The sequence below is a fragment of the Daldinia loculata genome (assembly GCF_022478755.1).
Source record: "Daldinia loculata strain CBS 113971 unplaced genomic scaffold F4817scaffold_99, whole genome shotgun sequence".
NCBI lineage: Eukaryota > Fungi > Ascomycota > Sordariomycetes > Xylariales > Hypoxylaceae > Daldinia > Daldinia loculata.
The window spans coordinates 1,614-26,836 of NW_026054953.1; the positions used below are offsets into that span (position 1 = coordinate 1,614).

Consider the following 25,223-nt stretch of genomic DNA (forward strand, 5'->3'; position numbering starts at 1 on the left):
TATTTATAACATTTTAAAAATATATATATATAATATATTTTATTAACTTATTATAATTAATATAAAATTAAAACCAATTATTGATTTTATAATTTTTTTTATTGGAAAAAACTGTTAATAATTAAAAAAAATGGTAAAAATTTATTATTTAAATTATATTTTATTACTACCGCTTTTATTTTTTAATATAATCAATTTAAGTAATTTATAATATATTTTATTATATTATATTTATTATTTATTTTATAAAAATATATAAGATTTAATAAAAAAACGCAAACTTAATTTTACTGGTTTATATTTTGTTAAATTTTTTAAAGTAAATAATTTTTGGTTAAAAGTTATAAATAATATTATACCGTTAAAACGTTATTATTTTTATATACTTAAATATAAATAAAATTAACTTTTAATTTTTTTTTTATTACTTTTATTATTAATTATTAATAAATTTTCCATATTTAATTGTTTTTAAATTTACTAATTAAATATTTCTTATTTTTAATAAATTATTAAAATTATAAATTTTTTTAAAAAATTAATAAGTTTTTTTCGTTAATATTAACATCTTTATTATATTTAATCCGCATAAAAAACTTTATTATATTATTAAAATACGTAATTTTATTTAAAATATATATATTATACTTAAATTTATTAATAATTAATTATAAATAAATAATATACGCATTTATTTTAATTATAAATAAATATAAAATATAAAAATTTATTTGTTAAATAAAATATAATTTTACAATAATCTCCATTTTTATTACAATTAAAATAAAATTATTTTATTTTTAAAAACTAATTTAAAATAAAAAAATTAATATTATTTAATTATACATATTTTTAACCTTTTTAAAAAGATTAATAATAATAATATAAAAACTATTATTTTATATTAAAATTAATACTATTTATTATTTTTTTATATTTTTATAAAATTTCTTTTTATTTAATTTATTTAAATTATATTCATTAATAACATTATTATAATATTTACCAATACTACTATTAAATATATTAATAATAAAACAAAATATATTATTTATAAATTTATTATATTTAACAGTAAAATAAAAAAATATAAAAAAAAAACATTTATTTAAATTAATTTTATTTAATTATTTATTAAAGTAATTAATATTTACCAATCTTTTACCAGACAAAAATAAAGTTATAGTTAAATAGAGTAAAATAATGTTAACAATTATTTTAAAATGGTTTATTTATTACACATTAAACAGATAAAATAAAATATGGATAATTACTTTATTTATAAATATAATAAATTGGTTTATTTGTTATATATAAAATAATTAAAATAAAAATATAACAATAATTATAATAATAATGGTTTTAATTTTATTTATAATACTAATAATTATTTATTAGGTAATAATAATTTTTTTAAAAAAAATGAACAATTTACCAAAAGATTTTAATCATACTTTAATCATAAAAGTTATAACCATTTAAATATTAAAATAAAATCTACATTTTTAAAATATATTATATTTAAATTAACCAGATTTATAATAAATTTAATTAATAATATTAATTAAAATTTTAACCATAATATTAATTATAATAATTTTAATTATATTTTATTAAAATTTAACATATTTAACAATATATTAAACAATATACCTACAAAAATATTTTATAACTTTTATATACGTTTAATAAATAATTATTTATAATTAAAATTTTTATTAATTATAATAAAGGTTTAAATAAAACATATAAACAATAATAAAAGTTTAAACGAAATGTATAAACAATAATAAAAGGTTAAATATTTAAATATATAAACAATAATAAAAAAATAAATTTAAAATATTAAATATTTATAAAATATATTATTTATTTAAATTTTTAAATAATTATAATATATATTATTATTATTTAATTTTTAAAATTTTAAAATATATTACTTAAATATAAACAATTATTAATATAAATATTATATTTAATATTTATACCTTTTTATATAAATTAAATAAATAAATACTTTTTAACTAATAATAATTATTTATTAAAAAATGATTTTCGGATATAAAATAATTTTTACATCCGATAACCGTTTCTCAAAACCACCCTTTACCACTATGGTAGTTAGGAATATTTTATTACTTGACGGCAGAACTATACCCCTCGTTATAAAATCAGCATGACAATGGCTGAAGTATATATTTTTTGATGAGTCTTATCTCTTATGGCCACCCGAAATTTACGGCCGTGAGCGCAACTTTCGTATAAGACACGGGTAAGCTTGGCCAGGTAGTCAGCCGTCAGCCCTCGGCGGCGTCTCGTCATCATTCTATATTGCGGCTCGGGCTTGTCCGCGACAACGCACCTCCCCAACAACGAATCACGAACGAAGCAAACCCTCCTCGCGGGGTTTGATAGGCTGCTTTCGTAGGTAGGTAGCCTACAGGAAAGGAAGTCCCTTCTTCGAATACCCAAGCCCAAGTAGGTACTCACCGGTACGAGCGTTTGCTTCAGTCATCCGCGCAAACAAGAAACTAACCCAACCTGGACCGAGGGATAGCAAAACCGGCTGTGACAAGTGAGCGTGATACCTACACTACAATAGGCCTTATTACCCTCTTGGGTATCGATGATCGCACAGGCCCTCTTGACCTCGCGGCAAGGGAAAAGGGCAAATGTTGGCAAAACTGGCTGGGCTGGTTACAGGATTGGGGATAATATAATTTGGGCTGTGCCTGTGCGGCGAGGATCGTAAAAAAGGCGTTGTGATTGGATAACTGGCAACAGGCGTCCACTGATCTCTTAGGGGAATAGGCTCAGGACATGTAATGTAATACAGGTAGGTAGTATATATTGTAAAGACTGACTCGTCGTCGGCGCACCGTACCTATTCCCGGGTATTTGGTGTTGTGCAGAATTCGTAACTCTCAGCCCGACAACGCGAGAAGGGTCAAAATATATTACAAGTCGCCAATCCTCGCTCATGATACGAGGCCACCACCGTCTGACTTGGTCAAGTAGGTATTACAGTATTAATTCTTGCTGGTAGGTTGTACTATCATAGATTCAAAATGACCGATCTCTACTGTACATTAGGTACATACCTTAGGTATGGTATGTAGCTTCATTCAATGGCGACATGGTAAGGTACCTGGGTATCAATGATAGATCCGCGGGTAGCAGCAGCAGGGAGAGACTCTGGAAAGCTGCAGAATTCCCCTAGGGATCAGGAGAAATACAATGTCGCTGGCCGTGACGCCGATATTTCCCGTCGAAGAGGGCTTTTTCTTTGATATACATGTAATTGGCAACGATTGACGGAGTGGAATCGGGTCAAGTTTTTGGAGAAGTCGAATTGATGGATGCATGTACTTACTTACATGTACTAGGTAGCTGGATGTACCTAGGTTAGGTACCTTATGATCCACATCGGATGCAGAAGGCGAGCTGGATATTCCAAATCTTGACTACATTAGCGGGTGGGGGGGGGTTTATTGACATTATGTCAGCAAACGTGTCAGTATAATTACATAATTACAGGCCCTGACATCATGTCAAGACCGTGTTAACAGGTTAATATAATGTTTGCAAGGTTTGTTGTACCGATTTCATTGCAGGTATTTACAAGTTAGTATTAATAGATAGTATGTTAAGGTATTTATTATGTTAAAGGTATTGTTTATTTCGCCGCAATTGCCAGGCCTGTTAACGATGTCCAGGTAGCCACTATGTTTATAACGATGTTAAAAATTTAACACGATGTTAAAGATTTAATACAATGTTAGCCCCGGGTATATATAGGTTAAATAAAAGCTTAAAATATATATATATATATTATAATACGGTAAATTTTAATCATTTATAATTGTAATAATTTTATAATATAATGGTAAAATACGTAACTTATAATTTTATAATAATAATTTAACGTAATTTTTTTAATTAATTTTTACATGTGTTTATGTTTTTATTATATATATATAAATATGTTAAAAGTTTTATATTAAATTATAAAACTTTTTATTTTTTTATTTTTTAATATTATTAAACTTTTAAATGGTAATAATAATTTAATTTAATATAATTTTATATATAACATTTATCGATTAAATGACCGTGATTACCGTTAATAACGATGTTTAAAAAGCCACTTTTTTAAACCTGGTTATTTTTATAATTAAGATACAATCACCCCTGGGGGTGACTATATTACGTATACTAGCCAATCACCGTAGTAATAGTCATTTGACATATGCATGGCCGACATTATGTCCACACCTTAACACGTTTGTTAACACCATGTCAATAAACCCCCCTTACCCGCTAATGTAAAATAGGGGCAAGTACAAATATTTAAGTATTATCCCATAATAATGCGGCTTCTCATATACTTTTTGACTTTGTACTTTGATTTTGCACTAATTGCTTGGGAAAGTAATAGCTAAATGTTAAGGTTTTAATGTTCTTGGGTTAAGTTAGGTTAGTTACCTAAGGTAGTTACATATTATATGTACTCTCGGAATCTATTTGCTCTTCCAAGAATTTTCATATGCATAGAATTAATCTAGCAGCACGGATGAACATAATCGAGAACCTCTCGGACGGAGAAAAAAAACTTGTCGTTGACTCGTTCAAAACTAAAATGATAAAGCAGGGAGTATCCAGAAAAGGAATCATCTTGGCACCGGACTCGCGTGGAGTCTCCACGCCTGCGCCGCTATTGTTGCTTCGTGGAATCATGGGGGGGCATCGTCACATCGTGGAGCGCCTGGGGGGGGGTGTCTAGCAATCATTTCTGGTCTTCCCCGCAAAGGCCTCTTGTGATCCACGACTAGGTACTGCTGGCTGGACCTTTTTATTCCGCACCAACAACCAAGCTTAGCTCTTTCAAGGCTGAACAGTAATTCGAGCACGACTCACGACTCGTCGTCCAAGCAAGCCAAGGTACCCCCTGGACCAACATTGAAGCATCTAATTCCATCTAACTAGCTAATCCCATCACGTCGACCGTTGGTCATCGACCTACCTAAGCCATCTAATCCTAATGGAGCATCGTTGGAATCACCGCCATTTCTGATATCCTTTCATCCAGCATTACCCCGTGACAGGCTACAGCTAGGCAATCGCAAGTATGCGCCGCTTATTCTTAGTTTTTTATTACCTAGTCTGATCACCCCTACTTACGTCTTCCAGCTCGTCGCTTTCATGCTGTGTTACACTCAAACTAAGACAAGTTCTGCAGCCCAGAATATGGATTAGGGGATCCCCGGGTTGAAGACACCGTTCATTGGTCTGCTTACCTCTCCTCTCCCTCGGGCTGCTCAGGTGTAACGAGATAATACGTGATGCCATATTTATTACACTCGTTCTACGAAATATTGAGGCAAGGACCAAACAGGAAACCAATCTGCGTTCCTTGCAAGGTATCGACTGGTCGGCCGTAGCAAGTGTGAATCCTTCCCAGGAGCCATCTATTTTTCTACCTTGCATTAGGTAGCTAAGTTAGGGACTTGGCCGCAAATATCGGCGTGCAACAATATTGCAAGCTCCAACAATTCCTAGGCGCCTAGGAACTATACGGAGTAGGCTTCAATAGAGGACGGTCTTGTCCCCTTGGCGACGAGATTTGGTTGTCTAGATTACCTGTCCGGACATGGATAGCGGCAAGTACATACAAACCCGAAAGTCATTGTCATTACTTGCAGAATACATGTCGACAAAAATACATGCTGCGTGCGTGGCTTCTATGCAAGGCTTCAGCTCCCTTGTTGTCAACCCACCCTTGGTACCAAGTTGAAAGCTGGGAAGACCATAAGCGACCCCGGAACCAGTTACTCATTTGCATGTGGCATATTCTCTTCTCTATTGCTCCGTTGGTTAGCAGCCATGTGAGCGAGTAATATCCGTGCTGCCGACTAGAGTATAGAGAGTCTCTATTCCCTTCTAGTGATAGACAATCTATGACTGAATCGGCACTAAGTCACATCTTGTCACCCTGTCCCTACTCACCAACTCTCATAATTATGCATAGCAGAATGAATACCGCGACGAGTATGAGATAGAAAAGGGATTTCTAGCGGTATTCTCGATATCGTATGATAGAAGCCGGTTGCTAGGCTAGTATCCTAGCAAACTGGTTCAGCCCAGAGGTCTCAGCGACTGACAGAAACCTCCAGTTACCAGCTAGAGGCTAACCGGAATGGTGTTGGGGACATACCTATTCTTTGTTTGGTGTTCTATGTTAGGCACAATAAATACAAAGGACTGGTAAGCATGCAGCAAACCAACTTACAATTCTGGATGACCAGGATGAAAATCCAAATTCAATGTTTGATGTTCAGCGACTCTTCTCTATGTATGTAGGGGGGGTCGTTGAATAGCAACCCCGTCCTGCCCGTCTCTGGACTCGCTTAAGCACACCCACTCTGGCCCAGGACCAATCAGGCGGGTTGACTTCTTGGCCCTCGCACGCTGTTTCTCTGTTTCTCGTGCTCCCATTGCTCCCCAGCGTCTTCTCCCCCCCCAAAGCGTCTTGCTGATCCTGACCCTCTGGTTCTTCTCTCCCGCCTTTTCCCTCGCTGCCCTTTTTTCTCCACCCTGCAACTCGCACTCTATTATTACCCACTATCCTAATCGATTCCCGCCTACAGTATCGTATCCCCAAAGGTATCTCTCGATCAATGGGATACTGCACAATTCAACCCACAACCTCTTCCATCGACTACGAGCGACGCAATAATCATCAATAGTGCCGGTTTGACGTCGAAACACCGTCACCATGGCGATAGCCATGGGCTGGCATAAACCCGATAATGTCGCCGGCTCTTCTGCCCCGGCAATTATGGTTGGCCTCTTCGTAGCGACCGGTGGTCTCTTGTTCGGATACGATACAGGGTGAGCATCACGACACGGCCCTTCCGCTTCAATCTGTTTGGATTCCAATGCGTTGGAGGAAATCAAAAAGGTAGTGCGATGTGCTAACTTGTTACTTTTTTTTCAAGGACGATAAATGGTATTCTTGCGATGAGTTCGTTTAAGAGTCAATTCAACACCGGTTACCGAGACCATGACGGCAGCTATGACCTTTCCCCTTCTGAAATTTCCATCATCGTCGCCATCTTAAGTGCCGGTACCGTCGCCGGTGCCATCATGGCCGCCCCTCTTGGTGATTGGATAGGCCGTCGAATATCGATCATCGCCTCCGTCTGCGTCTTTTCTTTCGGCGTCATATTCCAAGTTTGCGCGGATGCTATTCCGATGCTGTTAGCGGGCAGGTATGTTCACATCTGGCTCCTCTAATTACCAGTTCAGGCTGGACTTGCTAATTAATACTGTCGTATAGGTTCTTCGCTGGTGTTGGTGTTGGATCCGTTTCTGTCCTCGTCCCTTTATACCAATCTGAGATGGCCCCGAAATGGATTCGCGGTACGTTAGTTTGCGCATATCAACTTTCAATAACGTTCGGTCTATTGGCGGCATCCATCGTCAATCTCCTCACCCAAAAGATGGCCGGTCCACCCGCGTATCGGATTCCCATGGGCCTTCAGCTCACATGGGCCTGCGTATTATGTCTCGGCCTGCTCGTCCTCCCCGAAACTCCTCGATTCCTCATCAAACAGGGCAATAAGCACGCCGCTGGTCTCGCCCTTAGTCGTCTTCGCCGTCTCGATATAACACATCCCGCCCTCGTCGAAGAACTCGCCGAGATCGAAGCGAACCACGAATACGAACTCGCGCTGGGAACTGCCTCATACCGTGACCTTTTTATCGGAACACCTCATCTCGGCCGCCGGACGTTAACTGGCTGCTGTCTTCAGATGTTGCAGCAACTCACCGGTATCAACTTCATCATGTATTACGGAACTACGTTTTTCACTACCGCCGGCGTCTCGGACCCTTTCCTAATCTCCCTCGTCATGAACGTCATCAATGTCGTATCGACTTTCCCCGGATTATTCGTCGTAGAAACTTGGGGCCGTCGGAAATTACTCATCGTCGGCGCGCTTGGCATGGCCGTGTGCCAACTCATCATCGCCATATTTTCTACCCTTGCGAGCGACTCGCAGAGCTCATTGGTAGCCAAGCTTCTCATCGTCTTCGTCTCCTTATTTGTTTTCTTCTACGCCGCCTCGTGGGGTCCGGTGACCTGGGTCGTTACATCAGAAATATATCCTCTCAAGATTCGCGCAAAGTCTATGTCGGTTTCCACGGCGTCTAATTGGTTATTAAATTTTGGCATCGCCTACGGAACGCCCTTTATGGTGGAAGAAGGGAACGGTTATGCCGCCTTGGGGGCCAAAGTCTTTTACGTGTGGGGAGCTTTCTGCGTGCTTGCCGCCATCTTTGTATACGGTATGATTTACGAGACGAGCAAAATCAGCCTGGAGCAGATCGACGAGATGTACGAGCGTGTCCCCTTCGCGTGGAAGAGCAAAGATTTCGAACCGAGCTGGAGTTTCCAACAGTTGCGCGACGTCGGATTTGCAGATAGCGGTATCCCACCACCCGAACACGAATTACAAGCCTCTAGAACGACGACGACGACTAGCGAGAGCGTACAGACGATACATACTACAGATTCTAACCCTGAAGAGAGCCAGTCGGAAGAGGATAAGATAATAAACCAAATGGGTATGGGTAATGTCGACTTCAGCTATTGATCCTCGATCCTTTCTCATCGTCTGTCGGTACGCAACCGCCCCTGTCTTAGTTATGACCGCCTCCACCGAAGAGGCTTGGGATTTTCTGTTCTTTGGTGTTACATTGGATATATATATATATAAGCGTAGGAGTTTAACGAGACGGAGTTTACGGCAACGGGAGTTGGACTGCTGGGGAATCATTCACAATTGGGATTTCTGGGACGGCGGGCTTTGGTTTGGCGGGTACTACGGGCGGCATCATGTCAATTAGGCGACACATCATTTTGGGAACAATCACCGGTTCGCGTTGGGCATATAGCAACCGCCTCGAAAAAAGGCACGAGGCGTGCACGGCCCTTGGGCCGCATAGGTTCCCCCCTCCTTTTTTTCTTCTCGTCTAGGAGCTCAGGCTTATTCCTCGACATGTCCGTATCGTAGGCCCAGCCGTCTTTCGCGCTGCGTTCTATACCGCAGTGTAGGTGGTCTCGAGGGAGATCCTACTGTTTTTGCGGGCACCCACAGCACGGCTTGAATAGGTACCTAGATAGGCGGTCGAGTTGATCTGTTGCTTAGCTGCTTGGCGAATTTAAAAAAGATGAAATGTTCGAATATTTTTGTCTGATCTACTGTGACCGTTAAGGTAGTGTCGTGTCGAATTGAGCTCGTAGTTACTTCCTTCATACGATATAATCGTAGATATTAGCGCGGAAATATAATTTCTGTAGGTTGAGTATGTGCTGTCGTCGATAGGTGGGAGTGAGATTCCCCTATTTTTGGAAGTTGGCAGCTTCTCCTTAATAGGGGATTGGGAGGGGAGATAGAGATATACCCTCCTCTAATTTGATCTTAAACCCCCTATTCACTCACGATCCTCGCTAAAGTAAATTCTGCAGGCGAGTTATGCTAGAGACTTTAGGGGTGGGTTTCCTGCTTGCTTCGCTTAGAAATAGCGTAGGGAATTAAGTACGGCGCCGTACGGGTATCTCGGTAGCCCGAGGGAAGTTGATCTTCCTCCCGTTTTAAGCTTGACTTAATTAAACCTCTAACATCAGGTAGGTTAGTGTCCATCGTAATTATACCAAATATTCCCGTCTGTACCTATGTAGTCACATCATCATCAAACACGAAGAATAAGACATGTGTTGCTATCTATACCCGTATACCTGTAATGTACCTAATGCACCTTGATATTATTTATAACGCACCCCCAGCCATCCCATCATATCAATATCAATATCAATACCCGGGAACAGCCAGTTCTAGGACCAACAACGCGCGCTAATTCGCTCTCTTGTTTACTCCTTACGCTTGCTCGGCCAACAGAACAGATACAATATCCATCTACCTAGGTAGGTATCCTCGTCTTTATCCTCAGGGTCTTCCATATTTGCAACCCCAGTACCGCTACGAAGAGAATTTCCTTTGATTAGCCTCATATTAGCATAACAAGCCCCTCTACCGGCTTGTATTCCCTTTTCTCGCTCGCTAGCCAGCCATATATTGGTTCTCCTACCCCCTATTTCCTATGTATTCCCTTCTTCCCTTCCTTGTTGTTTCTTTCCCAAAGAAGTATAGGTAAAAGAAGAAGAACCTAAACGCAAGAAAAGGGGGGACGCCTGTGAAATTATACATACGTCTAGGTATTGCAGCCATTACACACAGTATAAACACGATTCCATCACTCGCCCTTACCCTTTATACGTGAGGTACGCGAAAAATAGCAATGCCATCCACACCACGCGCCAGGTCGTCGTCCATATCTCCCTACTAACGACCCCCAGCGTATTTCGCGACCGCGACGCCGGTTTCCACGTGTCGCTGCTGCGCTCCTTATCGTCGTAATAAGCGTCCCTCCTAATTTCTATGCGAGGACCCTTATTCTGACCCCATCCCCATTTCCCGGAGTTAGCTTTCGCTTTGGTATTGGGCGAGGCGGCGCGTGTTTGTGATGCCAGCCCGTTGGTTATGGATTGGCCGCGGGGTCTTGTGGACGACACGCGGGCCGAGGGGAACTTTGACGAAGATGTCCTTGATGAACTTGGCGTCATGTCGGAAGCGAACCTGTCGTCACCTTCAGTCTTGGCTTTGAATATCGGGAGTAGTGCTGATGATGGGTGTTGGGCAGGTTCTAAGGCGAACGGCTGGAGATTGAAGACGGGGAGGAGGAAGGCGCGCGCTACGAGTATTAGTACGGTTAACACGGCAAGGGCGGCGTACGTCATGAATGTCGAGAGCTGTTGTGGGAGTAGGCAGAGGTGAGTTTGCAGTGTAGCCTTCGGGGAGCCCGGGAGAGGGTTTCCCTTGTCATCGATGGGGTTGTACATAGAAACCATCTGGAAACCCGGCGTCGGCACCCCCATGGCCATGCTGAAACTCTTGACCGTGATCTCGCGGACGTTTCCCTGCTCCGGCGTGTGTACCACCTCGCAGTAATCATGGTCATCTCCGGAAAATGCATGTATTACGTTGCCGATGTTCTTTACCAGCCTTTCAGAATCTTCCGGATTTAGTACATTCTGGTATTGATAACCGCCTGAGACGCTAATGGCATTTCGGTGATCCGGGATTACGGGCCCTGTCTGGCCTTTGGGTGGGTTTGTCGGAGGCCAGTGCTCTCTCATCGGACCGCAGGGTGTTCCTGGATCTCGGTATAGAGGTACGTGCGTTAAGAGGACGGTCGGGAGATCGGGTGCACCCTCTCCTGGATCTATAGTCGGCAAGTTGTTATAGTCTGCTGTTTCGATATCTTCAACTTTGTGCTTGAAAGCCAGCTCCTCTACTTCACCCCTCCAAAACCGTAACTCCTTCTGAACGGCCCTTCGCTTCGTCGCTTGAACTTCTTTCAAAAATTGCTGGACTGGGCCGTAGATAGGCTGCAGATCGACCTGGCCTTTCATGCTCGAGGTGCCAGCGCTCAGAGACAGTGTGTCCACGGACACAAACGTGTGGTTTCCGATGACATCAACCCTGTTCGTCTCTCCGAAATATGCATTAAATCGATGCCTCGCGGGAACCTTCACCTCAGCCCCAAAACCTAAATCGTGATTCCCCGGTAAACTTGAGATGAGTTTTCGTCCTCGCTGTCCCGGGCCGGGGAAAACACCCCCCAGATTCCAGTTGTCGTAGAATATGTTGCCGAATCTCGCGTACTCCCGAAGCCAGTAATCGTCACCGTATTTTCTATGCCATTCCTTCAAATATTTTCTCTCTTCGGCCGGCCGGTGCTCTTTTGCCCATTCCGGATCTTCGAAGTTCCCGTTTCTCGTCTTCCACTCTCTTCCGCCGTCAAAAAGGTCTCCCAGAAAGAAGACAGTGTCTGGATGTAGTTGCTTCTGTAATTGTATATATGATTGCCGCATGTAATTATCGGTTATGGTCATGGTGAGGGGGTTGAGGGGCCACGGGCGACCGGGGTAGGAGTGAGGATCGATAATCTGGGGATCAGCGACGAATATTAATCGATGCGGAGTTACTCCAGCTGGCTATAAAATTGTAATGTGTTAATGAATTTGCTTTGCGCTTCTATACCAATATGAAGAGCCCCTGAGACTTCTCGACATCTCGAACTTACCCAATCTTCCCAATGGTCCCAGTCGCAACTCCGTATCCGACTTGCGAATACCCAGCGTTCCCCCCATAGCATAACGAGTATCCAGAGAGCTACGAGCAGATGCGGGAAGCTCAAGAGACGTTGACGGGTCATATTCTTCCTGATTTGATGCGCTGCCTTCATAGCCCAGCTCCAAGCTACTTGTCGACCCCTTCCGTTTATGTATCCCCAGAGTTGCCCCAGCATAACTCCGAAGCAAGCGAGTATCTCGTCGCAGATGGATTGGGGCTCGTTATTATTCATGTAGCCGTAATCATAGGAGGAAGATGTAGGCAGGGGAGACGACGGGTAGCCGTAGCCGTTGCCGTTGCTATAAGGCGGCACCATTGCGATCGACATTGGTAGCCATAGGCGGATACGTAGCTGTATACTGGTCCGTGGGGATCACAGCTTGTTAGCTCCTTTCGTACTTTGTATGAATTTCCAAGCTATATCTTCCGAGGTAGGTAAATAATAATATTAATCAAGAGCACTTTAGGCCCTGTTCTAGAATTGTAGACTTCTAGAAAATATGTATGTAATAAGGTATTAATTAATTAACGTCCCTAAGAACGTGGAGCGTCGCCAAATCGTAGTGGAAAGATGGACCCTTGGTGTTACCTTAAAATGATACGCTATAACTTTATTTTTTCTGTGGGGACTGCCAGCTACTGCGCCCATGCGCCCCCCCTTTCTTCGCACGGTCCAGATCTAAATCTAGCTCGGATACCGTTTAAAGGCATGTTAGCCCTAACACGGAAATAGTATCACATATGCTGTTATCCCAATGTACAACCTACTCCCTTCCAAGACATCTTTAAAAGAGAATAGGTCAATGATCAACATCATCTTGTCTTGAACTTTTTAAACCCGAAGGAACTGTGTTATCAAAGTTGAATATTTATGAGAGCTTCCCTGGATTTGAAACCCCTATTCTCTGGTTCGCCTCTTCTCCAGTATATGAGTACCTATGTGGCAACATCTACGACACCAAAACTCCGGGTGTTCAGTGGCTTACGATATGCTAAGGTTAAGCGATGAGACAATAAATTAAAACTGGATATCATCTCCGTAGAGAAGCAAGTATATTTGTGTACAACTACTTGTTCGGTTTATAACCTTCGTGGTTAAAGAGTGTACCAGTATAATCCGATATCTCTCATGTCAGCATGCCTGGAGCGCTCTTCTGATAAGAGCACTTCCAGGCGGGAATCTCATAAAGTCCGGGGAATACGCCATTATGACCACGCCCAATCGCCGTATAGGGATATCAAAGGTATCAGAAAAGACCCGTATGCGCAGGATTATAGCGTCCTTGCTGCGTGCGTAAAGAGTGAACCAAAATAAGATACATAAGCCTGAATAGGCCGAGTGGGTAAGTTTGCTAATGCCTAAAGAGGGCATAGAATTAAAATGTCCAAGTGAATGATTCTTTGACATCAAACGGTATCGCATGCCTGTAGATTAAACCGGTTAGTGATTGTCAATAAGGGTTAACGGGATAGGTAGGTCGTAGGGGGGAGTTTGCTAAGCGAGGGGTGGAGGGGATGCTCACCTGATATCAGTCGCCGACGCCCCTATCAGCACTTTAAATGTGCCCTCCTCCGCGATCCATGCCGGAACTGAATCATCATAGTATCCAACTGCGTACTTATCCAGCGGGATGATGATATGCTTAGTTTCTTCTGGCTGGAGCGATACCTTTTCGAACGCCACAAGTTCTTTCTCGGGGCGAGGTAGCCTCGACTTGTCGTCTCTGACATATATCTGGACCGTCTCTGAGCCAGCTACGCTTCCGGTATTAGTGACCGCCATGATTAGGTGGATTGGCGCCGACTCTGTCAGTGTCCTCCGGCTAAGGGACGGTCGGCCATACTCGAACGTTGTGTACGAGAGGCCATGACCGAACGGGAATAGGGGTGCGATGCTCGTCCGATCGTAGTGCCTGTATCCGATGTAGAAGCCTTCACCGTATAGAACACGTGAGTTCTCGCCGGGCCAGTTGTGGTATGCGGGAGTGTCTTCGAGCCGCCGAGGGAAAGTTGTCTGTTATAATTAGTCGACAAGATCGATGGGTTATTGGGGACTGCATAACTTACTGGAAGTTTACCACTGGGGTTCCGTCGGCCGAATAAGACGTCGGCTAACGCGTTCCCGGCTTCTTGACCCTGATACCAAGCCTGAATGATGGTCGGTACTTGGTCCGCCCAAGGCATGGTTACCGGCGAGCCGGATTGGTTGACTACAACCGTTCGCGGATTAGCCTTCACGACGGCCTCGATCAATCGATCTTGGCTTCCGTCGGAAGGAAGGTCCATCGTCTTTCGGTCATATCCCTCGGATTCCCACTCGGCATCGAGCCCAACGATAACGACGGCGACGTCTGCTTCTCTTGCTGCGTCTACAGCTTGCTGAAGATAGTCGACCTGATCTTCCTCCTTGAAGCCGAGGCGGCAACCTCCGTATTTATGTGTCATGTTGAAAACTTTCTGCTTGGCGATTGGTCGAAGCTCATTCGTCATCTCTACTCGTAGCTGTACTGGTCTTCCAGCTTGCATATCAACGTCAACCATATAATCGATAGAGCCGTCAAACATCGCCTCGCCTTCTTCCGTCCAATTCCAGAGGTCGAGAGCCAATTTTCCATCCACGTACAGCCTTCCGGGACCGACACTCATGAAACTGATCGTGTGCTTCCCGGTAGTCGTCGGCGTTATATAAGTCGTTGCTATAGCTGACCATTCGGGACCGAGTTGGGCCAGTGGTGCGGAGTCCCATAGGAAAAGATCGGTATTCGTTCTTCTCTGTGTGACGATTACGTTTCCCTGGAACTGATCTCCGCTAAACCAATCAAGAGTCACACCCGGCTCGCCCGACTTGTCGGTACAGAAAGGCGACGCGACCGGAAGCCACTTATGAATGTGACATCCTTGAGCATATACGACTTCCTGTTGTGCCGCTGTTATAATGCTATCGAGCGGAAGCGTGTTGTAATAAGGGTTAAGACTAGCGCTACCTCCACCGCCGGCAATGGCCCGGTTGGCGTTCGGACCGATGACCGCGACTTTGGTGGTTCTAGGGTTGAGTGGTAGAATCTGCCCTTCGTTCTTTAACAAAGTTAGACCCTCTGCTCCTGCTTCACGAATCAACATCCTCGTCTCTTCTCTGTCGTCTTCACGCTCGGCTTCTTCTGCCGACATATTATCTCCCTTGGTGCGTTCGACAAGGGTCAAGACGTTTTCTGCGGCAATATTTATATCGTCAATCGTAAGTTGACCATCATCGATGGCTTTCAGGACCTTGTCGAAGCGCCACTTAGACGAAAAGGGGAACTCTATATCACACCCTGCCTTTATCGACTCGACAGTCGAATTGACACCGCCCCAGTCGGACATGACGGTTCTAAGAATCCCAAATATCAGCTATCGATCTTAACTCGGATATGAATTAGACTTACCCATCATAGCCCCATTCTCCCCGTAGTATATCTTTGAGCGTGTGGTTGTTCATGTCGGCGTGAGTTCCGTTGACCAGATTATACGCAGACATGACGGCCCATGGGTTCGCTTCTCGTACAGCTATCTCGAACGGTCGAAGATAGAGCTCTCTCAACGGACGTTCCATCATCACCGAATCGATGGTAAGCCGATGAGTTTCCTGTTCATTTGCTACGAAATCTGTCCGACTATCAGTTGAAGTTCCGAATGCTAGTAGGTAGATGGTAGCGAACGCTTAATGGTCGCGGCGACTCCTTTGGACTGCAGCCCCTGTATATACCTAGAGGCAAGCTTGCCGGTGAGGAGCGGATCTTCCGAGAAAGATTCGAAATTTCGGCCGCCGAGAGGATGACGATGTATGCAGACTGTGGGGGCGAGGAGCACATTGGCCGACCTGGCCCTGACCTCATCGGCTAAGTGCTGACCAATTGTGTATAGCAGATCTTTGTTCCAGGTAGCCGCAAGCGAGATACCGCACGGGAATAAGGCTGCCTACGTAAGGACGATTGTTAGCAAGGACTTATAGCCTCGAGATCTTCGACTAACCTTGGTACCCCCAACAAAGATGCCTCCCCGAGCGCCATTAGGGCCATCGCTCGTCTTGATGGCTGGGATGCCTTTAGACGGTATCGACTTCGTCCGCCAGAAGTCCGCAGCAGTCAGTAGCGATACCTTGACAAGTTAGCGATCTGACAGCATCGAATTTCTCTGATTATATACCTTCTCCTTGAGGCTCAGTTGAGCTAGCTTCTGTCTCGCTAGCAACCGGCAATCTTTAGAGGCGACAACTTTTGGAAATGGACTTCCGGGAGGGGAGAATTCCGTATCTGGTGTCGTGTTGCTTCCGACACTCTCGTACGGTGATGCGTTGGGGTCTATCCCATAGAACTGCGCGTCGTCAATATGCTCCATATTCGAATAATGGCTAAAGACGTCTATTATTATAACCAGCTCTTCCAGGAAAATAGTCGCACGTGATCCACAGCGAGCCTTAATGTCTTCAGACGTTACCAAGAATAATATTAGTTAATAATGAGCTGAGAGTTCGCAAATACGTCGAGAAGACGCTAGTATATCGGTCAAGAAAAAGCCCTGTAGGGCGAAGCGAAGTCCGTCAACGAACCCGGTCCCAAGGTAACCTTTTCCCCCACGAGTATAAGGGGGATCTCGAAGGTTATATGAGTCAAGTACAGCTTCAGGACCGAACGCCAAAGTCGAGGAGATCTTACTTATGTATTAATGGGAGGAGGCAATACGACGTCACGGCCGAGACGATGGCAGCTATCTATCAAAGTATACGATGGGACCTTCGGTACATACGAAGACAGGGGTAATGGAATTCGGATGGTACTATGCACGAGAATACCGACCAGGAGGACAATGCGGTATTTCCCATAACGGACGTCTCAGGGCTATCGCTCACAAGTCGAGCAGGCCGTCGAAGGATTGACATGTTATCAATGGGTTTATTAGTTTCGATCAATGGCATATGCCGCAAAGCCGCCGAGAAGTGAGGAGTGGAGATAGAGTGTACGTCCCGGTGTCGACGTGATCTCTGGGTTGCTTTTAGTGCAACCATTGTCACTTGACAAGTCCGTCTACGAGGGATACTATATTGCTGGTCCTAACTAGGAAATACCCACATCGGCAGGGACGGACCGGAGGAGCGTTGTTTCAGGGTACTTGAGAGAAGACGAAACGAAAAGCACGCCCACGCAGCCACGTTGGTGTCGCGCGAATAGAGTGGGGGGCCGCTACGGGAGGACTTATCCATTCGGACGTGGAGCACGGGGGCAAGGGGTGGTATGTCGGACAAGGCGGTCAAGCGAGCCAAGATCCCAGCAGCGGATCACGAACTGAAAAAAAGGGTGGAGAGATAGCCACAGCTAAACGGTTCCTGGTTATATACTCTCTTTTCCTCGAAGCGGAAGCATGACTGCGACTGTGATTAGCTAGTGTATATCACGGTAGAGTGGTTATAGATTAGGAGGAGATCCACAAACCCTGCGAGTTTACAACTCGTAACCCTCCTCTATTACACGACATATATTCGCCGGTCATTGTAACGCATCCTAGGCGAACCGGATGGGTGGTTGAACCGTTACCTCACTTCTGGCCTAGCCGCCTAAGAGGTTTGGCCGTCTCCAAGGCCGGCGGAGGAATCGTACGGAGTATAGGGCGAATCGGATCGCCCTGAGCCTCGGGATACTGATGTACACTGCAAGTCTTTCTCAAGTAAGGCATTGGCGTCTACGCAGCCGGCCGTTCTATCCCTAAGCGGTTCAGCTAGTTGACAACCGATAAAACGGCATATCCATAAGAGATTCCAAGAGCGACTAGGAGGCTCAATGTATACCGAAGGGCTAGATAATATGAATATCGGACCAGTATCCACTTTCCGTTAGTCCAAGCTTGAACGGTATAGATCTATATAGATCTTAGCTACGTATTAATGGCGAGGAAAAGCATGATGCAATCTTATGAACCTCCCCCAAATCCTATACTCGTAGGCCAGAGCGGCGCTGAGTTGAGAATGATGGTTTCCCAAGTAGGTACCATAGCGGCAAAATGTGGGTTCGTGGAATGATTTGACAATGTCGGAACGGTTGGTGGGGGTGGAACGTTCCGCGGATCTAAGGCCTTTGATTGGCTGGATCTGGATATTAGTGGGGCGTTTCTTATGTAAGCAAGGTTTATTTTAAAATCGCATGTAGAATTGTTCCGCAAATGTAGGTAGCGTTCTACAATTTGTAATTATTCCGCATAACATTTTTTATAAAAATTTCGAAAAAAAAATTTTTAAAAAATTTTTTTTTTTTTAAGTTAAAATTTTACAAATTTTACCTTTTCGAAAATAAAGGTTATAAAGGCTAAAATCGGATAAATTTCTATCTTAAAATAATTCGATAAAATTAGCCACCTTATTCTATTAGCTTAAACGTTTAAACTTTAAACTTTATTATGGGGTTTATGGTTATACAAACGCGGGAGCTATAGGTTCAAGGCCTAATCTTTTCACTTTTTTTAAATTTTTTAACTTTTACCCCACTTTTTCACGTGAAAGTCACGTGAAAGTCACGTAAATAGCAAAAATTATTTTATTTTACGAAACTATTCTACATTTTGGGATTATTCTACGATGTTAGAATTATTCCACGATGTTGAAACGATTGGGTCTAAATCCAATAATTATTATATATAGCATAATTATCCAAGTTGGAAGCGTTCCACGAACCCATGCAGCCCCGCTATGGTAGTCAAGGAGTCTGGAAGACCTAGTGCGTCGAAGATCCTGTAGCGTATGTAGGTATGTTTGTAGGTACATCAATGTGTGTGCATGTACCTAACATACCTAACCTACATGCCCGTACATATGTAGGTGATCATGCATTTGAGTTGAAGGCGGGATTCCTCTATTAGGAAAAGTTTGAGGTGGTTTTACCAGTGGCAGTCGATAGCTCTTTCCGCTAAGTGGGAAAGATCCACAGCTATTTCACAGCTATTTGAACCTTACGGGACCCGATTAACGCATCGGGTTCACGGCCCGGAAGCACCCCGATTGGGAAAGACTAGGAAGGAAGCGCCGATTGACCAATAGTAAAAGTCTTACCTTATTTTTGCAACTTGCATAATACCTATCTTTCAAATCCCAAGACGACGAGTCAGGTCTACATATTTCGTTATCCTAATCTGGATTGAAGTCCCCCCCTGCCCCTAGGCTGGGCATGGGGATATTCCACATCCATGCTTGCAGTATGTACACTAGGACGGCGTCTTTCAGACATACGCTATGTACTATGTGAGTAAGTCCTGCAAGACAGGGTCCGTTTCCACGTGAAGCACCTTACTTTGGTTCGGTCTCGGTATAGCATACCAAGCTCTTCAACTGGGACCTTCTTCGGATCCAGAAACAAAACTCGATTGTTTGCAGCCGAAATTATTTCCACCATACTGATCGATTCGGCCCTGTTAGGTCCTCGCACCCGCAGAGGTTCAAGCATAGGTACATACCTTGGTACCTAGGTAGGTAACTAGAGGCTGCGACGAGTAAAGCGCTTCAGATTTCCGGGAGAAGTGGCCCAGCATTATGGATGACCTATCTACCAATGATCTTCCGCATACTTTCTTAGGCGCAGATAAATTAATCTGATACTTCTTCACCTAGGTGTACAACGGTGATTCCTTGTCGAACCCGAGGTTGATCAAGTCTTCTTCTGGAAATCCGATCGATAAGTCCAAGTCTTGGCTACTCTGACAGCCCGACCCGCACGACTCAAGGCCCCATGATAAGTAGGAATATCCGGGGGTCGCATACTTTTACCCGAGTTCCCGGACGTTCAAAATTTGTATTCATGGCGCATCTTCGCCTATCTTTGATGACACTATTTTTTTTAATATTTGTTTTTCACCTAGCTATCGTATATCTGAGTAATCTGTCGGCTGGCGCGTTACAGAGTCTATCTCGAAGGATTGACCAACCGCTATACGTTTCGATGACGCCACCCGCGCCGAGATCCGCCTTGGGGCTACGAAGCACGAACCCGACTCTCTTCGGCGGGCCGTCTGACCCACACTAGCTCTAGACGGTCATTAGGGTCGCGCGCCCCTCAAGATCTTTCCCCACCCCGGCCCTATTCCGCTTTAACTCACGGGCATTTTGTCAGCATGTACCGTCTTTGTTCGGCTCTACCGTAGGCGCAAGATACTTAAAACCGTAGAGAAGCGTCAGAATCGAACTAGCCTCGATTTTATTTCCTAGATGTTATGGTGAGACATGTCACATACCGTGCTCACAAAGTCTAAATAGCTCCCTATATCGCTAATAGGTAGCAGCTGGATAGTAAGGTTGTCACCTTAGGTAATATACCAAGCTAAAACTTCGATGGTAGCGCCCGTACACCATAAAGAACAAGGCGAGTCGTGATGAGGCTCATTAGCTTTGCAGTCTTAGCAACCCTCTCGCTTTCATATGAGTCGTCATATTCGCATTAGCACCGTTGCTTTGATCGACTTGGCTTCGGCAAATATATGAAACAAGGCAGGTAGATGCACAGATGCGTTCTAGAAACGAGTTTAGTCGTTGCGATTCTCGATCGTATAGTGGGCCGTCACGACCACGAACCAGGCGCGACTCACCTCGACATGCAGGAGAGCAAGGGGTAGAGCTGATCAATTTCCCATCCCCTACCACTGTTCCATCCTCTCGAGCCTCTTCAGAAGATAGCCAAACTCGATGGGAACTGATCTCCTGTGAACGAGGCTCGCTGGCAAAGTCCTAATAGGACCAAGTCACTCTCGTCCTAGATCATAAGGCTGATTGTGATCATTTCGGTATGTTGGACCGGTTTATTAATCCCATCTCGGTATTTTGCTTTTTCATCGAGTAAATATCACACTCGCCAGCTGCGTGAATAGTTATTAAATCGGGTCCGGATTGGCTCGGAAGTTTTATCCGTGGCCTGTCAGTTAATCTATTTTGCCTGCAGCCTACATATTGTGGCTGAAGAGAAGGGCATCACTCTTACCATATATGGCCTCGCTAGATACTTGGAGGCTTGGAGGTCACATTCTTCTCATGTTGCTTCGACTTAGCGGTTGGCTGACCGACTAATGCAACTCGGTTCTCATGCAGTATTGCGCCGTCCGTAGTTCGGATCGAAGTATCCAGTTATGTCTTGACCTTCTTACGCACGTGGTGCTTATCAATCTTATCCCAACGTCCTATGGCTCTTAATACAGCTCCTAGGACTCGTCGATACGGATTCAACTAGGAGGACCGTTCGACATTCCGATGAAGAGGCTTCCATATAAAATGGGATATGCACATGCGGGAACACCTTTAATAGCCATAAATACAATTCGGAGTGCATCATATCATTATTGCCTTGGCGCGGACCAGCTAACCCGTTCGGCCTTGCGAGGTAGCCCTCAAGCACACATTCAGGTTATATTAGAACGTCATCTATGTTAGCACTTATGGGAGTCCTTTACGCGGTTGGTATATTACCTACAACGAGATCCAAGTTCCGGCTATTCACTTGCTGGAAACCCCTTGGCTGCCTGCTGGCTGGTACGCATCCGCAAGCTTGACGACCTTGTCCGGGGTTTGTCGCGTCTGGAGATACCAACAAGCGTTGATCCAAGGTCGCGCATTATCTGGCGGGTTCGAACCGACTTCTGTTATCTTGGTATCCCTCGCGGTGCGTCGTGTTGTCTTTAGTTGGTATACTCCGATATGCAAGCCGGCGGCTGATGCTCCCCAATCGAAGCTCTTAGCTATCCTCTTCGGCTTTGCGGTTGTTATTGGCACGCCATGACACATGTCGCGTACTACTTAAGTAATAAGTAGCTCCCATAATAAACCCCCACGGTTTCGGATAGTAGGGAGGTTACACTACTTTGAACGACGAAATCATGGATCTTCGCGCCGCGCACATCAACTTTGGGAGTTTGGTCTTTCCTTACAACTCCCGAGGTGGGAAGCCTATCATGCGGTAAGTTAGCTTCGCAATCAGGCACGTCTAGCCGTCGGTCACGAATGCCTTCCCACGACTCCAGATGAACGACCTTCGATGGAGTAGGGTTGCATACTTGTGCCAGCGAGCTTCTAGAAGCATCACTATTAGGGTCACGCGAGAGATGGTCCCTAATTAAACACGAGACATAGACGAGAGGCAGGTAGCTGACGTATGTTCTCGCGTAGGAACACTAACTAAGAAACCCCCAAGATCTCAGGGAAGGAATCTAATATAACACACGATCTCTTTACTAATACCCTCCCCTTGCCTGATAGACCGTTCCGCTGGGATGAACGACCCCTCTTTCACCATCAGTCTCGACTGCACACTCTCTCGCTTAGATGCGCAGTACCTACTCAACAATAGCCGGAAGTTGGTAAATACTCCCCCCGCATAGACAACTTATCCGTAACTCGACCATATAATAGTAACCTAAGGCTCATTTATATTTCGGCCTTGCGTCGCTAGATCCCATCAGTGTAGGCACGAACCTATAGAGGCAGGTAGCTAGTCGGTTGACCCGCGTATACCACGTTTCTCCAGAGTACCCTACGGCGGCCTGCAGATCGGCCCTCTCTTGCAAGTTTCAAGACACCTTTAGGTCATCCGCATCCAACTTGCTTCTCACCGGTGGGATTATCGTAACAATCGACGTACACTGCCGACATGCACCACCCGTTTGGCAGCAGATACTATTTCGCGCGAAGATGAACGGTTACGTCCCGTTCCTCCCGCGGCCAGGGCCCAGGATGACACCTACATCGTGACCGCTACTCAGGAATAAACACTTACTTCGTCCGCCTGCATGAGCATCAATGAGGGTATATACAGGTCTGCTTCCCCGCCTCTAAGTGGCGATAGAGATGCTACGACAACAAGTGGTCACGGTTGGCGCATAGGTGCGGTAGCCCTGCAGTTGAATGCCCCTGGATCTTAAGTTAGTTTTATAGACCAATACGGTAATATCTCCTTGAACCATCGCCGCTAGAGTCATAACCTACCTATATTCATTTGTCTCAAAAGTGAAGTATGGGTTTAATCAGGTACTCACATAAACTGCTACCCAGCCCATTAAGACAGCATGAGCGCGATTAGCTCGCCTGAACAGCATAGAAATACTCGTAATTATATGTACATAATATAGTGAGGCAATGGTGACAAACCATTGAACCCCCTAGGTGGTCGGTGGGATCGACAGGCTAGGCCGCAGGCAAGGAGACCACTCCAACTCCAATCGAAGACAAGAGCATTGGCATTGCTATATCCTCGAGGAAAAGATATGTTACTAAGGCTATCGTGCTTGTAATTCGGCTTCGATGTCCTGTGACCATATCCATCATTCTCATCAAACGCCTTTAAGCAAGCTCGATTACTACATCTCATCCCCCTATTCCCGAAGAAGCCCGCTTGCAACCCGCTAAAACATGGGCTCTCGCGAAAGTCTGTCTAAGGCGGATCATAGTCCTCATTATGAATGTTCCGCATCTATAGGCGAGGATACTTCGGTGATCGATTTATACGATGCCTCCCATACTACACTCGGAGACTAACCCATGGCTGAGGGGAAGACCTCCTGTAACCGGCTTTGGGGACTAACGCGGGGATTTGCGGATTTGGACTGCTTACTGGATGGGTTTGACATTCTAGGTAGTATTAATGGTAGGGACAGCGGTCTTGGAGGGTAATTACACCCTGTCTATACTGGTGATGACTTTACCTTTTCATTCACATTGTCCCCAATTTCTCAATCTCTATCCTATAACCAAATTCAACACATATTGTACGGATTTGGGCTGGTTCGTAGTTTAACCCGAGCCGATTAATCCCGTTCATGTATTTTGTCGGTGGTAGAAAGTTTGCTGAATGTTAGGTGTGTTATCATGAGTCCCCAGGAAAGGTGTTCACAAGGGGCTCCAGCCTTTGTTTATATCTCATTTTTATTTCATACTATTTCTACTTAGATAGAATCCGAGGTCTTAAAATCTTAGATGGTAATAGTATATTCAACATCATGTTAACAAATCTGCTAATCATTCTAGTACCACTGTCTTTATAGGGTCTAGCACACCGACATCTAGGATCATGGCCCTAGAGCATCGAACGGCCAAGTATCAGTTTATGTATAAGATATATCAACAGACAAGCCGTATGCCTTCGGCGGCGAGCACTTCGTTTACTCGTCTAGGCACTCGAATGAGCACGGAAAAAGATTATAAGCTGAGATTCTTTGTAAGAAAGAGACAAATTTAGGAAGAATTCTGCAGACAAGAACGTATTAAATCACTTCCTAAACCACAAACGTATCGGTGTCAGGAAGTGAGCCCCCAAGCACTCCAGCCAAAGTCTCTTTCAGATAAATAAGCCGGAAAAAAAGACTAGGGTAAGAATACTCTAATGATATGATGGCTGTTGCTTCTTTAAGTATCAAGATGGTGAGTCTAACTTCATCTGAGAGTGCCTACTACCCGGAAAACAACATATAATTATCGATGGGGTCTAGGGGTAACACTACTAGGTAAATCTATATAATACCATTTTTCGGCCATTTGTGATTAAATACCACAACAGGACTTCTCTGTCCTACATGTGATGATTATTGCTATAGCAAACCATATTGGAGTGTGACAAAACTTGTCGTAGAGAATAGAAAGGTGATCACTGTCGTTAACTTCTAATAAACTCAGCCCAATAGATTCTGGTCAAGGTAGCAAGGCAAAATATTCTACAAGACGTTGACAAATCTCACAGCTCCGCTTCAGGCGTCGATCTGTCGGCTTGGGGAAAACTTGAATGCTAGATATTATCTTCAAATCAACAAGAGTCGTGGTAATGCATAGTGGAAGCGGACCGAAGAAAGACTTGTATCGTGAGTCTATGATGTCGACTACATATCGGACGTTGTAACAGGATTTACTATCTCAAAAGCCAACAAGCTCCTCAAGATCGTTTAAGTGGATACGGTCCTAAGGGTGTTCTTTAG

At 43.9% G+C, this 25,223-nt stretch overlaps 3 protein-coding genes across 3 annotated transcripts; 1 reads left to right on the forward strand and 2 right to left on the reverse strand.

Moving 5' to 3' along the window:
• Positions 1-6,775: 6,775 nt before the first annotated feature.
• On the forward strand, positions 6,776-8,657 carry F4817DRAFT_362513 (hexose transporter; the record flags this gene model as incomplete). The annotated part of the gene is made up of 3 exons (XM_049306534.1): positions 6,776-6,891; positions 6,999-7,271; positions 7,340-8,657. The coding sequence occupies 3 exons, from the start codon at positions 6,776-6,778 to the stop codon at positions 8,655-8,657; spliced, it is 1,707 nt and encodes a 568-aa protein (XP_049153839.1).
• A 1,363-nt stretch (positions 8,658-10,020) lies between these two features.
• Positions 10,021-12,883, reverse strand: F4817DRAFT_353783 (uncharacterized protein). Its single transcript, XM_049305431.1, has 3 exons — positions 12,211-12,883; positions 10,274-12,121; positions 10,021-10,043 (listed from the first exon to the last, which is right to left on the reverse strand). The coding sequence occupies exons 1-2, from the start codon at positions 12,586-12,588 to the stop codon at positions 10,328-10,330; spliced, it is 2,172 nt and encodes a 723-aa protein (XP_049153840.1). The 5' UTR covers positions 12,589-12,883; the 3' UTR covers positions 10,021-10,043; positions 10,274-10,327.
• Positions 12,884-13,047: 164 nt separating this feature from the next.
• F4817DRAFT_310130 (glycoside hydrolase family 3 protein) lies at positions 13,048-16,857 on the reverse strand. The gene is made up of 7 exons (XM_049299911.1): positions 16,446-16,857; positions 16,272-16,397; positions 15,959-16,217; positions 15,686-15,905; positions 14,328-15,630; positions 13,784-14,274; positions 13,048-13,685 (listed from the first exon to the last, which is right to left on the reverse strand). Exons 1-7 carry the CDS (start codon positions 16,635-16,637, stop codon positions 13,637-13,639), a joined length of 2,640 nt encoding a protein of 879 aa, XP_049153841.1. The 5' UTR covers positions 16,638-16,857; the 3' UTR covers positions 13,048-13,636.
• Between the last annotated feature and the right edge of the window lie 8,366 nt (positions 16,858-25,223).